The 14,707-nt window shown below is 49.6% G+C and overlaps 6 protein-coding genes across 6 annotated transcripts; 2 read left to right on the top strand and 4 right to left on the bottom strand.

The window, feature by feature from the left end:
• Positions 1–79: 79 nt before the first annotated feature.
• On the bottom strand, positions 80–2,030 carry N7496_002555 (uncharacterized protein; the record flags this gene model as incomplete). Its single annotated transcript, XM_056695486.1, has 5 exons — positions 80–118; positions 205–670; positions 730–1,403; positions 1,459–1,559; positions 1,613–2,030. 5 exons carry the CDS (start codon positions 2,028–2,030, stop codon positions 80–82), a joined length of 1,698 nt encoding a protein of 565 aa, XP_056557698.1.
• A 742-nt stretch (positions 2,031–2,772) lies between these two features.
• On the bottom strand, positions 2,773–6,081 carry N7496_002554 (non-ribosomal peptide synthetase; the record flags this gene model as incomplete). The annotated part of the gene is made up of 1 exon (XM_056695485.1): positions 2,773–6,081. One exon carries the CDS (start codon positions 6,079–6,081, stop codon positions 2,773–2,775), a length of 3,309 nt encoding a protein of 1,102 aa, XP_056557697.1.
• Positions 6,082–7,302: 1,221 nt separating this feature from the next.
• Positions 7,303–9,248, bottom strand: N7496_002553 (class I adenylate-forming enzyme family protein; the record flags this gene model as incomplete). The annotated part of the gene is made up of 4 exons (XM_056695484.1): positions 7,303–7,709; positions 7,762–7,883; positions 7,949–8,046; positions 8,109–9,248. The coding sequence occupies 4 exons, from the start codon at positions 9,246–9,248 to the stop codon at positions 7,303–7,305; spliced, it is 1,767 nt and encodes a 588-aa protein (XP_056557696.1).
• Positions 9,249–9,743: 495 nt separating this feature from the next.
• On the top strand, positions 9,744–11,011 carry N7496_002552 (isopenicillin N synthase family dioxygenase; the record flags this gene model as incomplete). Its single annotated transcript, XM_056695483.1, has 3 exons — positions 9,744–10,043; positions 10,095–10,163; positions 10,229–11,011. The coding sequence occupies 3 exons, from the start codon at positions 9,744–9,746 to the stop codon at positions 11,009–11,011; spliced, it is 1,152 nt and encodes a 383-aa protein (XP_056557695.1).
• A 184-nt stretch (positions 11,012–11,195) lies between these two features.
• On the bottom strand, positions 11,196–13,007 carry N7496_002551 (dolichyl-P-Man:Man(7)GlcNAc(2)-PP-dolichol alpha-1,6-mannosyltransferase; the record flags this gene model as incomplete). Its single annotated transcript, XM_056695482.1, has 3 exons — positions 11,196–12,595; positions 12,667–12,939; positions 12,998–13,007. 3 exons carry the CDS (start codon positions 13,005–13,007, stop codon positions 11,196–11,198), a joined length of 1,683 nt encoding a protein of 560 aa, XP_056557694.1.
• A 158-nt stretch (positions 13,008–13,165) lies between these two features.
• N7496_002550 (YOS1 family protein) lies at positions 13,166–13,745 on the top strand (the record flags this gene model as incomplete). The annotated part of the gene is made up of 4 exons (XM_056695481.1): positions 13,166–13,199; positions 13,259–13,318; positions 13,413–13,523; positions 13,690–13,745. The coding sequence occupies 4 exons, from the start codon at positions 13,166–13,168 to the stop codon at positions 13,743–13,745; spliced, it is 261 nt and encodes an 86-aa protein (XP_056557693.1).
• Between the last annotated feature and the right edge of the window lie 962 nt (positions 13,746–14,707).

Genomic DNA, 14,707 nt, shown 5'->3' with positions numbered 1-14,707 from the left:
CCTCGGGGGCTAGAGAATCTCTCATGTCGGCATATCTTGTAGTCCTCATGTTTGCCCACAACTGTGTACCCACCCTCTATCATCTCATTAGGATGTTAGGATACTGCATGATCTCAAGCTAGAAGAATATTTAGTCAGCATAGACTATTCCTTTCAAGCCGCCCTTCCTAGTCCTTGATTTGCACATTGAATATGGAAACTAACCTCCAACGGCTTCCCCCGCAGAATAGCACCCAGGAAACAAGGGTAACCCATGTTCCGGCCCCAAAAGAACTGACGAAGTTCCGAACCCATCGGGCATGCATCACTGAAAAGGACCTTTTCCAATTCACCCCGAAGAATCGACCAACCCTGGCTGTTATCCAAGCCAAGACTGCGTAGGAGAAACCCTGCATGATTTTGGATCAGAGTTCGATGGGCTCTTTTCCATAGAGCTTCGAGGCTTGCGGCTCTTGTTTCGGAGATTTGAGCGAGTCTTTCGTCCACGGTGATTCCTTGCTCTTGGAGAGTGGGGACATGGATCTTGACTCCGTTCATGTCCCGGATGGCGAAGCCGGCTAGCGATTTACTGCGTCGGTCAACTCGGACCAGAACATTCTGGCTGTGAGTTTCGAGGACAATGCCACGGCCTAAGAGTGGTATGACTAGCTGGAATAGGAGGCCCATGTACCTATGAGATATGCTGTCAGTTCGATCGTGTTAAGGTAATAATAGGATTAGCCAACGTACTTTTGAAGCCACGAGCACTTGTCTTCCTGACTTTCTAGGCCGAAAAGTGTCTCGGCGTATGTTTTAGCGCCTCCAGCAGGACGGTGATAAAGTGCCGCTGCGATAATCAACGATTGATCTTCTGCCAAAGCTCGAGGCTCCAAATCCTCGCGCAGAATACAGCAGACAGTTCGTGCCGCCTGCACGTCCATGTTAACACCGGTGATTGTCGCAGTTTCCCTGTTTACCCATAGATCGGGGTGTGCGAGACGCTCAACGAGCTCCGTCATGTAGGTAGCTTGGTATGCTTGCCATGGCTTGACGTTTCGGATAGCTCCCGTTATTTGGAATGGCAGTGACATTTTCAGGTGGTGATTGTAATCAAATTGGGGTTTGATGGATACAGACCGCGCCGAGGCTTGACCGTCAGCGATGCCTTGGAAGCTCTGCACCAGCGTGGCCCGTGGTAGGCGAGAAAGAACCAGTGGGAGATTTGAAGTAAAGCATGGAATGATGGTTTGCCCTGGAAGGGATTGAGAGAGGCCCAGCTTTTCCAATAAAGGTTGAAGTCTTGGTGTAAAAGGACCCGTGGTCTCAAGCTGTTCATCTGGAATGGAGATAAATGATAGCTCTGGGGTGATCAGATTACCTGCGCCAGTTAATGATGGTGACTCTGGGTACAGGCATCGATGAAGCTGAGAATATTAGCATTTCAAACTTTCTATGGGTCGAAAATTTGGAGAATCATACAGGATGCTCGGGATGGCCAAAGATGATAGTCCTTTCCCATTCAATTGCTGAACTGTTCAGGTCACAGGGCTTTTGCTGATGGTGGAACTGAAGCCATTTCTCTGAAGAAAGGTCTTAGTCAAGCTTAAATGTGTATCGGAATGGATATTCCAACCTTGATTTTCAGCAGAATTTTGCAGCATTTGTTTTGTGGTCTCCAGAAGCGGAATGTTGGGTATAGACTCAGGGATCCATTCATGAATTTTTTCAAGAATCTTTGACGGGTTCGTCTCGTATACCGTATCGCCTTTTCTGTTTTCCAATTTCACGGGTAGCTCAAGCTGTTCCGGCGCAATTGGACAACAAACCTTTCCATTTTCATCAACAAGAGAATTTGAGTTGAGGCCCACTACAAGCTGGGAGCTTGTTGACAGGTCACTGTTGTGGCTCAGCGCTCGAAGACATAAGACCCTCTGTTTTGAGGAATCGAGCCTCTGGAGAACAAATTCGACAAGGCCCTCGTTGATCAAGCATGCTAAAAGCCTGCGGGTAGTCTCAAATTCGGCATGCTCTGCGTATTCTGTCCTGGTCATGATTGTGCTGTAGACTGTAGAGCCTAGTAGGATCAAAGGAATATCGAATTGTAGGTATATGGAACAGTCAAATGGCTGTTAAGAGCAAATATCTGGCAAATATCTTAGTTGCCAAATATAGAGAGGCCGCCAAGCAGAGATTCAATAGTCCCACCGGCTATGCACGAGATCAATTGAACTCAATGGCTTGACGTGGCGTTGATACGATCTGCGCTCCACAAAAAGCAACGCAAGTTGCGGTGAGTATTGAAGTAGCACATGAGACCATCGGATCTTCTGAATGATGGGAAGTTCGCTGTGACCGAGGATATCCGACGATCTGCATGATGGGATGCAACCTTTATTGCATCGTGCAGCATTCCGAGACTACGGCGAAAAAAAGCAAAAATAAGATTTAACCCTGCATATTCGGATGCATCCACTTTTGATCGAGAATTATGATCTGCCTTTGTTGGGATCTAACTTTCATGCTCAACAAAATGTCTTCCCGCTTCGTAGGGGTCTTGGCTGTAGTCAATGCAGCAGCATGAGGCATTTTGCACGAAGGCCCGACAAGGCAATACCATTCATCATTTCCCGTGACAATTATTGTGTTTCTATTGATTACTAGTATGATAGGTATCGTCATAAGCCACCTGGTAGACCGAGACATTTAGTCTAAATTAGACATGAATCAAAACGCCCAAGACATAAATATACATTGACTGAGTAGCACAAACTTTTAGGTAATCATTCTATGCATTTAGATGGAAAGCTTCTCAATGGGGATGTCAGGAGAATTGGCAAGTACACGGACGCCAGTGACAAGCCTGTCAGCAAGCGACTGAGCCATGGCACTGTTCATCATCGTACTTGACGTAAGAACCTGGATGTCCAACCTGTCCCTGCCCGTAATACAACGGAAAAGCACTTGTTGGGATAAAGTAATATAGGCGGTCTTCTTGAAGAATGTACAGCGCGTACCATCCAGAGATAGTGGTGCTGGGCCTTCGTCAGGGCGAAGGTGGTTCACAATACAGCCCAACTTGGTCTCTGGGTGCCAATCTGTGCAGTTGGCAACGATATCTGACAAATCGCTGTAGGCGTATCTCGTCACCTTGGCATATTGAGATTGAAGAGAGTAACAGAGTTCTCGGAATGTCATGTTCCGATTGAATTGGGCACGTAGCGGGTTGATGTTGATGCATGGTCCAAGAGTGGTCTCGATGCCAGGGAAGCCCAGCGTCCGAGTGTCCATGACTGTTCCAAAGATGACGTCTTCATGCTTGATTAGGTCTGCGAGGAGAAGACTGATTGCTGCATTGATCAACGTCGGTACGGTCAGATCACCTAGCGAAGCTGGAAGCGGCCCAGAAGCGGGTGCAATGATTCTCGTTTCGGGTGACGACTGGCTGCCGTTGAGAATGGACGGGCCAAGCACAGTCATAGACGCGCCTTGAAAGTTCTGTCGCCAAAAGTCAAAGACCTTGTCAGATGGGGCCATGGAGCGAGCGTAGAGATAACGACTGAAAGGGGTTGCAGTTGGAAGGACTCCCTGAACATTGTTGTACGCCACCGAAATATCCCGGAAAAATATGGGAGAGGTATTTCCATCATACTGAGCATGCGACACTCGGATGAGCAAAGCATGTCTTTGAGAGGTTTCAGAGATCAGTGTGAACCCAACAATGGGTCGCGTGGAAATGGGGGTCGTCTCGGCAATGATCCTCTCTACCGCTACTGGGCAGGCAGCTTCCAGACTGGTATCAGCCTTGTGCTGATCGAATGGAGGATCAAAAGAATTCAACAACACCTGCATAAAACGAGGCCCGACTTTGGCGAAGAATGTACGCAGGATGCTATGCCTTGCGACTACTGCCTTACATGCAGCGTGTAGTCGACTGACGTCGATTTCCCCTTGCAGCATGCAAGTATAGCAGCTAACAGTCCACTGCGTCAAGAAGAAATTCTGTGCTTCTGTCGTGGGCAGAATGTCGATAATGTCTCCGGAGTCTTTTTCTCGAATACCTGATGAAATTGCGAGGTCCACAAGTGAGAACGGTTCGGTGTGCATGGCCGTGTGGCATATCCTCGGTCTTCCAAGTAGGCTTTCCACTAAATCGCCCAGCGTTTTGTACTCCATCATATCTGCGACTGACAAATCGATGCCCTCTGACCGAGCTTGAGTTGTGACGCGAATTGCCATGATCGAATCTCCTCCTAGGCCGAGGAAACTATCGTGGGATCCGATAGAAGAAGGATTAACCCCCAGTGCGGAAGCCCACAGTCTCAACATCATTTGACCGATTGGGTCTCTCAGACTTTCCGAAAGAGGCTCAGCCGTAGAAGAGCTTTGTAACGGAGACATGAGTTCTTCGATCGTCAGAGATTCGCCGACCTGGCGCAGCCTTTGTCGATGCGTTTTTCCAGTTGCTGTCATTGGGATGTTCTCCACTGGGTAAACGACTCTTGGAATCATATACTCCGGTAGATTCTGGGATAACGCATCGGTCATCCCGGAGATAAAAGTCCGCACATCCGCCTGAATCTCCTGTAGACGGCTGCCTTGGGTGCCACACGGTGCGAGGAAGACCACTAACAAGCCGGTGTCACGCCCAAGAGGGGTAATGAATTCCACAACTGTCTTCAACTCCTTTCCAGGGGGGATGCACTTTTGAATCCAATGCTCAATCTCGCCAAGATCGACCCTCTGGCCTCGAATCTTGACTTGCGCATCTTTGCGACCTCGAAACTGAATGTTACCGTCGGTATCATATTGTACCAGGTCTCCGGTTTTATAGAGACGCATGGCTGGGTCGCCATTGCGGAATAGTGGAAGCCAGCTGGTTGTAGATAAAAAGGAGGATTTCGTCTCCACAGGACGATTGATATAGCCCTTTCCCACACTAGGACTCTCGATCACTAATTCCCCAATCGCTCCGATAGGGACCAAACGGTTGTATTCTGCTGGATCAACAATCCATAGAACGCTACCAGAGCCCTTACCGATGTTGGTAGGGCAGGTCTTTGCCGTGCAATCGGTCTGGATGGAGCTGATAGTTGTCGCCTCAGACGGTCCGTAGGCATTAATCAACTGGAGACTGTCAGCCCATTCAGCAATCATATTCGAGGTCATAGCCTCTCCACAGGAGACCATGTGGCGAACAGTAGGAATGGCAGACGGCTGCATTAGCTTAGCAACCGATGGGGTGATGCTGATCCAGTTGACCTCCTTTTGATTGATGAATCCGGCAAGGTCATTGGAACGTTGCGACTCGGATGGAATGCAAATACAGCCCCCAAAGATCAGAGTATACAAGATATCACGATTCGCAACATCAAAGACAAAGCTGGCAAATTGCAGCACCCGTGTCTCACATGATAGAGAGAGGTCAGGCCCATTAGCCATCGCCCGCTGGAAGAACCCACCATGTTCGATGACAACTCCTTTCGGTCTGCCCGTCGAGCCCGAGGTGAACACAGCGTATACCGGGTCGTCGAATTTCACCGACGGGAGCGTAACCGTTGCGCCATTCGCCTTGATAGGTGTATCTTGAGTCACTGTTTCCACCGTGATGGCTTGCGGAACTAGTTTTTCGGCCTTGGGCAACTGTGCCGGAGAGCAAAGCATCACCTTCGCGTTGATATCCTCGCATATGGTAACTTTGCGGGAATGAGGTGAATCCGGGTCAACGAAAACGTATGCTGCACCACTGCGAAGAGTTCCCAATGCCGCCACAATCGCCCATTTGGACTTTTCGAAACACAAGGGTATGATTGTTCCTTGAGGCAAATCCAGTGCCCGTAAATGTATGGCCAGGCTGGTTGATAGTTCATAAAGATCGTGATAGGTGAGTTCCCCGTCCCAGGCACTAACGGCTGGCCTATCCGATAGGTTCAGGCAATTTTCAAGGATAGCATCGTGAACACACGCCTTAGGTGAGGCAGGAAGAGCCGAATTCCAGCTCCGCAGACAGGCCTTCTCTCTCTCTGTGAGCATGTCCAATTCGCGGAGGTAGGCGTGAGGGTGCTTGATCACTTGTGGTAGGATATGGCGGAGCGTTCTAGCCATGTTCGTAGTCTTTGTAGCATCTGAATACAGTCTTTTCGTCGAATCTGCCAATATACATGTCGAAAATCCACCAGCCTCTACTTGGACGATCATTTGGAAATTCTAAATACAGTCAGCTGAATAACATCAAAACATCAAATGCTCATGACTGTACCTCTGTAGCACCCTTCGGTTGCGATAGTGCTTCCAGGTCCAACAGTGACGGTGTCCCTGATTCTGTACTTTGTACGATGATCGTGTCCATTCCTTCAAGGCCGGACTCTTCACAAATCGAAATCTCCCGTTGAAACTGGGACATTGGCAAATCCCGTCTCATCGTCAAAGTACACGCGCTAAGTTTTGGTTTGACAGAACTGTGGCTTGATACATCCAGATAGACGAGCCCAAATCGCGCACGATCAGTTGGCTCGAAGGCATTGATCACAATTCCCCAGGCAATTTGAACAGTCTTGGGAAAATCCCAGACGCCTTCATTGGACGGAGAATATGGAAGGTCTAATGAGAGGAATGCCTCGGTTCGATGCGGTTCGACAAGCGCCATCGTGATAAAGATAGTGAGAAGTGATGTTTGTTCTCTGTGGATGTGTTGTCTGAGGAGTTCCTCAAAGTACGGAGTCCTCTCTCCCAGGTAAGTAAACTAGATGATTGGCATCATTATTGAATTTCGAATTGACTTTTATTGTTATAACACCTCTAGATCTTTGATCCTTGTTTTTCTCAACAAAAGCGGACCTGGAAAAAAAAGAAATGAGAGTACAACATACCGATTAGCACGCCACTAAGGTACCTCGTGCAAAGTCCACTAGGCAGCCATCAGAGGACCAACTAGTATCGCCAAGAAGATCGGTGATATCAACTGGATGCAAGGGGCAGCAGCACCGTGTCATACGTAACACTTGTTGAGTGTACGGCTCGGTCCGGGGACCCTAAGTCTAGGTGGGTGGCTGGCTAAACTTGCTGCATAATTGCTTCTAATTGCTCTAGTGTAGGTGATAATTACTGTAGTGGGTAAGGTGATCTATCAATAAGGTTCCGATCGTTCCAGGAGATTGGTCCAGACACACCGCTACTATAAAGTTCATAATTTATGCTTCTAGGAAACTTACCACGTCTTAGAAAGCCCCCACCACTTATATTCCACTATTAAAAAAGCTGGGATGATCTTCAAGGCAATATTGTATACTATGTTCAACCGCCGAACACGAGGTCTCCGCTGCAGTCCTACTGTAGTCCTGCCCAATCCCACGCCTTTACAGGGCGATCCTTACCAGCCTGAAGTTTCAGACAGACCTGTACTCGATCCACCTCTGCGCTGTCTCCAAAGAACTTGTGGGCGGTCTGCTTTCGCTGGATCTTGTATGAGACGGTTCTAGGCAGCATCTCATCATCGTCGAGGACCCGCATTTTGGTGGGTAAAGTGTATGCAGGGAGTGATGGGGACAGGTCGGTGCGCAACTTGTCCAGAGGCATCTGAGCCATTCCCTGTCTCAGCCTGATGACGGCGCCGATTTGGTTCGCGCAAGCTGGATCAGGGACTGCGACAACTGCAGCCTCGACCACGTATGGCAGCGCTGTGACTGCATTCTCAACCTCCAGAATGGGGACACGATATGCATAAACTTGTACAACTATTGCAAGACTAGTGAGTATGGGTCGATCTGGTTGAATGACACGACTTACAGTCAGATGAGACTCGTCCATCAAATATGAATTCATCGCCGTCCATGTGGGCCATATCACCAGTTCGATAGAATCCATCTTCAGTGAATGCAGCCTGAGTCGCTTCAGGGTTGTTCAAGTAACTACGGTAGAAATGTTAGCCAATCGTGTCATACCAAGGGTTTTTCAAGCAGAATGAGAGGCTTACCGTAGCATGATACGGGAACTTTTGACCAAAATCTCGCCGGTCGTTCCTTCAGAGAGTTTCATTTCGACGCCGGGAATTGGTTTGCCTATCGATGACGGCTTCGGAACCAGAAAATAATTAGCCAGAGCTCGCATCTATTGGTTTGTTTTATATTTCATACCTTCGCAGAGCCAACATTGAGTAGTGCACTCATCAGCCCGCCTGCCTCGGTAGCAGAATACCCCATTTGAAGTGGTTTCCCAAGCATGTTCTGCCAGAATTCCAATAAGACAGGTGCTGGCATTGCCGATCCGGCCCTCAGTCCCTGAATCACTCGAATACCTTGCAAATATGGCTCGAGTTCCGCATCTGGTAGTAATCGAAGGTGATCCTCGTAGTATTGCTTCAACTGCGAGAACATCATCGGTCCCCAAGTAACCCGAGTGACGCGCTGTTGTCGCAGGAGCTCCCAGTAGTCCACTGCAGGGGAGCCCGGAGGTAGGATCTCAATGCCATGTCCACTGAGAAGGAGTGGAAACAACCCGACATAGCCACCGATCCAGTGCGCTGGACGATCGCATAGCTTGATCAGGCGGTTTTCCGGGGAACATGGCTGCCGAGGATATAACGAGCAACGAGGAAGCACGGCACCCTTGGGTGGACCAGTAGTTCCGGACGTGAAAACGACTAATCCAGGGCGATCGGAAGGCAGGTTGATGTTATCATCCAAATACATGACACCTACGTGATTCTCGCTTCGGTCTCCGAGTGTCACGGGTATACTTAGTATCGGGCGGTGCGAGACAACATGTCGATATGCCTGGACTTTGAGCGCAACTTCCTGATGCTTCGATCCCACTACCAAGAGGGTAGAATCGCACTGTTCAAAGAAGTGATCGGCTTCGTCAGGTAGAATCGCCTTTGCTAGACCGTGGCTTTTGTTAGATAGAAGCTTTGCATCTCCATATGGCGACTTACGCATTGGCATGATAGCACCTCCAATCGAGAGGATCACAAGACACCCAACCACAAACTCGTACGAGGTAGGTACCAGAAGGCCAACCCATGGTGAGCCTTTCAAAATCCCATGGCTGTCAAACAGCTCGGGAGACCAAGAATCGTAGATCGCCTTCCGCGTAGAGACAATATCCCCGATCAATTGGTTGTATGTCGCAGACACGCCATTTGCCGGATCGTTGACTGCAATTGGATTACCAGGGAACCGCTCTGCGCAAGAGAGAAGGTTGCTGAAGAATTTGTCGTTTGGAAAGACTGCTTCAGGCGGCCTTTGGGTAACTTGTAGGGGCTTCTCGATTGCCATAGTCGGGTGCAAATGACCTAGCTCTGCCAGGTAGATCGATTATCTTGATAATTCCTCTATGCTCCGTACTGACCGAGTTATATGCATTCATAAGCGCGCCATTTAGGGCAGCCACTCGCTACAGTATGATCGACCTGTTTCAACATGCCGATTTCAATGTGCACCGCGCGTGGAGCCCAGCATGGAGGATCGACGGCTTGGCCCCTTGCTTTTTTTTGACGCGCAGCATCGTCACCACCTCACCACCGTACATTATTGTAATATAAAATACGATAGTCAGCCATTGAGATGCAGATCCCTGTAGCGTTATACGAGATCCCCAACAACAAAATGCGCATATTGCTAGAATTGTGGGACATACCATTTCACGCATCGATTGGATCGGTTCTTTGGCAGTAATAGACTTTTTAAGGGTTTATCCTGCCCTTGCTTTATCATTGCATTTAGGTCTAAAGCCGCGCTGCTTCAATTTGACGTTTCAGCATTCTGTAAATCATGGCGGCAAACTCAATCCCTACCATCGACTATTCACTATCCACCTCGCCGGCGACCAGGCCTCAATTCCTCTCGCAACTGCGCGATGCCCTAGTCGGAGTAGGCTTCTTCTACCTCGAGAAACATCCAATCCCGGAATCTCTGCAGGATGACCTCTCTGCACAGTCTCGCGGACTGTTCGACCTCTCGCCAGAGAAGAAAGAGGAGATCGACATGACTAGTAGTAAACATTTCGTCGGCTACGTGGGCACGGAGAATTCGGTCACTGTGACGAAAAAGGATTATCGCGAAACCTATACGGTATGGCCGCTTTCCACACCCATTCGCTGATTTTGTAGCTCATTTATATAGCTTGGATACGAAACGCCTGCGCCAAATCCTGATGAGCCCATATACCGCAACTTGCGCGGTCCAAATCTCGTGCGCACTCCTTGCCTCTTCTACTTTGATTTGTAGATTCGAGTACTGACCGTATATTGACTCAGTGGCCGGACAGCTCAGACCTGCCGGGATTCAGGCTTGTCATGGAGCGATACATGACCGAGCTGAGAAAGCTAGCAGACGAGTTCAAGATTTTCGTCGCAGAGGCATTGGGTTTGGAATCGAACGCATTGGCTCATCTGTTCGATGGTGCACCATTTGACCGCTTGATGCTGGCCAAGTATCCGCAACCTACTTCACCCGAGCAAGCCACCGAAGAGCAGACGGTTCAGGGTAAAGGGGTACATAAAGACGCCAGTCTCTTGACTTTCCTTCTCCCGGGGACATCACACGGCGGACTCGAGGCGTTGAGCTCAACCGGCGAATGGATTCCAGCTCCTCCGGTTCCCGGGACAATGATTATCAACGTGGGTCTCCAGCTGGAGGCGTTAACCGGCGGAGTCTGTTATGCGGCACTTCACAAAGTAGTGATGCGCCCAGAACTCTTCGTCGACAGCAATGGGAACGACCTGGGACCCCGATTCTCGTTTCCATTTTTCCACACCATCAGTCTCGATGCGATACAGACGGATCCGTTGGATCTACCCCCGCACATCTTGGCCTTGGTCAGAGATGACGACGCAAGACGACAAGCACGAGTCAGATTGCGCCGACTGTTTCAGGCGGGAAGCGCGGGATATGGAGTCTTTGCCTCGCGCTTGATAGTCTACCAGAAGGTTACGCAACGTTGGTGGCCCCAGTTTCTCGATTTGCTGTCGTTTGAGAAGCACGTGGAGCTTGGAGCGGCCTTGCAATCTTACTCGCAGATCAAACCAGCAACCGTCTAGTTAGTTGCCGGGAGACTCACCATCTCGCAATCAGTCAAAGTCAAAACATGACTTTGCATCAAGGATTATCCGCAGTTATTTCGGCCTGGTTTCCGGTATCATGTTACATATTTATGTCAAATAAACAACGCTGTCGGTGGAAAGAGACACGTCCCTGGGGAAAAAAAAACCCGTATATTCGTGTCTAATTGTCTCGTAGACGCTTGAGGACCTTAAGCTTCGGTCTCATCTTCAGCTCCGCCCACCAGCCACGCAAGACAAGCTTCCTCACGGAGTCTCTAACGTCAGAGTATAAATTATAGAGAGTCGCACCAGCCACCTTTGACAGGATCCGTCGCTCTACCAGACCAGTTGCAGGTTCCCCCGGCCGTATGATAGAAATGCCAGAAAATCCATCAATGACCTCAGCCGTCTCCCAATGCGACGAGGGTAGTGCGCGGAGCAACTGGGTCTCGTCAGCATCCTTGACTTCAGGGTCCGCAGAGGCCTCGACGACAATGTAGTCGAATCGTTCCCAGAATGGAGCGGTGGACTTGACATCCTCATCTTCCGTCTTGTCATAGCGCCAGCCCTGCTCAGAAGATTGTTGTAGGAACCGTGTAACTCCTGTTTGACAGGCGAGATTTCCAAGGTAGACGGACGCTCCGTTGCGGGACAAGGACTGCTGATCATGATACCTGTGAAGTGCATCCAAGGCTTGGGCACCAGGGTAGTTTGCCGCAGACGCGGGCAACAGCACAAGATTCGACAAGAGGAAAGAGGCGGCGATGGAGAGTATAAGTAGGTGAGATGCGATACTGGCAAAGACCGATCGATCTCGTCGATTCCATAGATATCCCGCTCCCAGGGCCGCCGTGGCAGTGAGAGCGGGGACGATGTAGATGATGAAGCGCCACTCTTTATGCGGTTGGAGGCTGTATAGGGTCACAAAGCACATTGAAGGTGCTAGTAGCGGGAGGATTGGGCGCCAGAGAGCGGGATTGCGCAGTGCCACTGGGATGGCGATGAGGTAGACCAGCGGATTCAACAGCAGCCTAGGTAAGGCATTCAAGAAGTAGAATGAGAAAGGCTCTGTACCCCAAGCTGAAGATTGGCCTTCAATCACGTTGAACAGGAACGCGTTAAACTCCGGCCAAACAAGCTCCTTCCAAAACATACTGTCAATGCAGACAGTAAGAATGAGGCCATTGGCAAGCCCCACGAGGCCAGCAATGATGATATCTGTGAATACTCGCATGCCCTGAGTTGCGAGGAGGTATGCCGCAGTGAAAGCGACTAGAATTGCCAATTCTGCGCGGAAGATGACACCTGCCATCGTGAGTAGACACAAGGGTATTCTCACTCGGAGGCCAACACGAACTCCCGGTCGCGAGGTTGAGTCAGGCAAGAGATATCTCATCGCAGTAGTAGTCAATCCAAATGCAAACATATTGGATAAAGGCCTTGATGCATAGTAGACCAGGTGGAATTGACTGCTCTGGAACAGGAGGTACCACACAGCTACAGTCTGGCCAAAGCTCTTCCGCAAGCCATGGGCAAAGAATCCCAAAGCAGCGGCATTGTACAAGCCTAGAATAGCTCGAGCTACAAATAAAAACCATTAGCTCAATCGACCGGGGGTAAAACTTCAAGTATATCAGTAGAAATCTACATACCTAGAATCTGCCGGTTAACACCCGCCCACGCCGCAGTGACTGACGGCGACAACCCAGCGAGAATACTCGCCCCAACGGCAGTCCTAGGGACGGCGCCGGGAAACTCAAAATGATCATAATTACTGCGATCGATGTTCTCCCCGAACGGAAATCCATGCGCGAGAATATCATGCGTAGCTTGGACATGGAACGACTCCTCGACCTTGGTATATGGCGCAACGAAGAGATGCAGCAGGATTAACCCCGCCAGCAAAAACACAAGTCCAATCCATGCTGTAGTAATGTTAGATACTGATATTTACTAGTTCAGGAATCTTTGGTGCGAACTTACCATGTCTCATGGTGGCTGCATTGGCGAGAACGAGTGTGAGGGAGTGTCCAGCTATGGTGTTGTTAATCCGGAGATCTGGCGCTTCCGCCGCAAGCTCCCTCGCCTTATCGACTCCGTCACCTTCACACACCCGACACTACCCACCGCACCCCATCAACGCGCGACAAGATGCTGCTCTTCGGCCTTGGGAAGCTCGTCTATGGTGAGTTACGTCTCTATACATCTTTTTAACTAGAAATATGTCACTAACATCCACCGCAGTAATTGTCCTCATCATCAACGCCATCGCCGTCCTCTCCGAGGACCGCTTCCTCGCTCGCAGTTCGTGCCCTCCCCTAACACCGCGCCGAGCGCACACACCCGGTGGCGATCGGTATACTTGAACTGTACAGCTAACAGAGTTGTGATACTATAGTTGGATGGGGCCGCACACAAGCTGAGCCAGGTTTCGGCGCAACCTACGACAGCACCAGCGTGAAGGCAAAGTCGGTGAACTTGATTGCCAGTGTACGGACGGTTATGCGGAGTATGTGTTCTTCCCAAAAGTCCTTGCATGAAACTTGAACCTTGGTATCTATCCTCGACGTGGGAGGGTATGCATTACTGTGCTACTCCTATGCTCGAGGATAGACCAGACAGGCAGCAAGACGGTCGAGGACACACCCCAGCTAACATGTAATCTTTCTCCACAGTACCCCTCATCGTCATCAATACGATTATCATCGTCTACGAGCTGATCCTCGGCTGAGCTCCTGTCCCGCCTAGCTTCTTTGCCATACCGTCCTACGAGAAGACCGGAGACAACCCGACGCATGACCGACCCCTTCCCTTCACCAGTATCGCGGACACCTACTCCCCATCATTTCAGCGAATCCGGGCCTACAGCCTGGAATAAACCTATTTTCTGCTACAAAATCAATGCAACACGAAGTATATGAGCGAACAACATTCTAGACATGGGGAAATTGGAGGAATGGGCTGTTCAGGTGTCTCTGGTGGAATCGAGAGGCTGGCTGTTTTGGCCATGTCCTTGTGTGTTAATTGGAATGTGGAGGGCGCAGTCCATGCTCCAGTCTTTTTTATCCGCCTTTAACGCCCTCGGTCTACTTGTATATACCCACGAATCAATAACAGACACAAAGAGAACCGTATGATTAAATCCCGTAGCACTTCTGTTTCCAATAAAAGATACAATAGGGTGTTGATGAAAGCAAGACGGAGTTCACATCGTTGAAAAGAAATCATAAGCTATTTGACCACATTTGTAAGGAAATGGCGACTTTCAAAACGAGGCATAAGTAGATACAGGCATGCAAATAAGACTAAAAGAGCTCGCTCGCTGATCGGGAAGAAAAAGGACAAGTGAACAAGGAGAAAAGGGAAGAAAAACGCCTGAGAATCAAGGAAATCAAATCCGATGCTGACCAGCATTTGCAAACCCAGAAAATCATAGTAAGAAATGGAAAACGCCCCTTTTCACGCCAGCATGGGGATAGACGGATCCCGCCGGCACAGGTAATTCATGCCGCCGTACATGTTACAGAAATTAGCAACGCAGCAGCAAGAGAAGAAGGAAAAGCCATAATCGGGGATATCCAAGAAAGTCTAGGAAGACATATCTGTTGGAAGGACCCAAAGGACACCTCTCAGAGGTGTGACATGGTTGCTGGGTCATTCCATCCAACAGGAGAATAGGATTGAAGGACGGGA

Source organism: Penicillium cataractarum (genome assembly GCF_028827025.1).
Source record: "Penicillium cataractarum strain IBT 29864 chromosome Unknown utg000002l, whole genome shotgun sequence".
NCBI lineage: Eukaryota > Fungi > Ascomycota > Eurotiomycetes > Eurotiales > Aspergillaceae > Penicillium > Penicillium cataractarum.
This window is presented reverse-complemented; position numbering and strand designations above follow the sequence as displayed.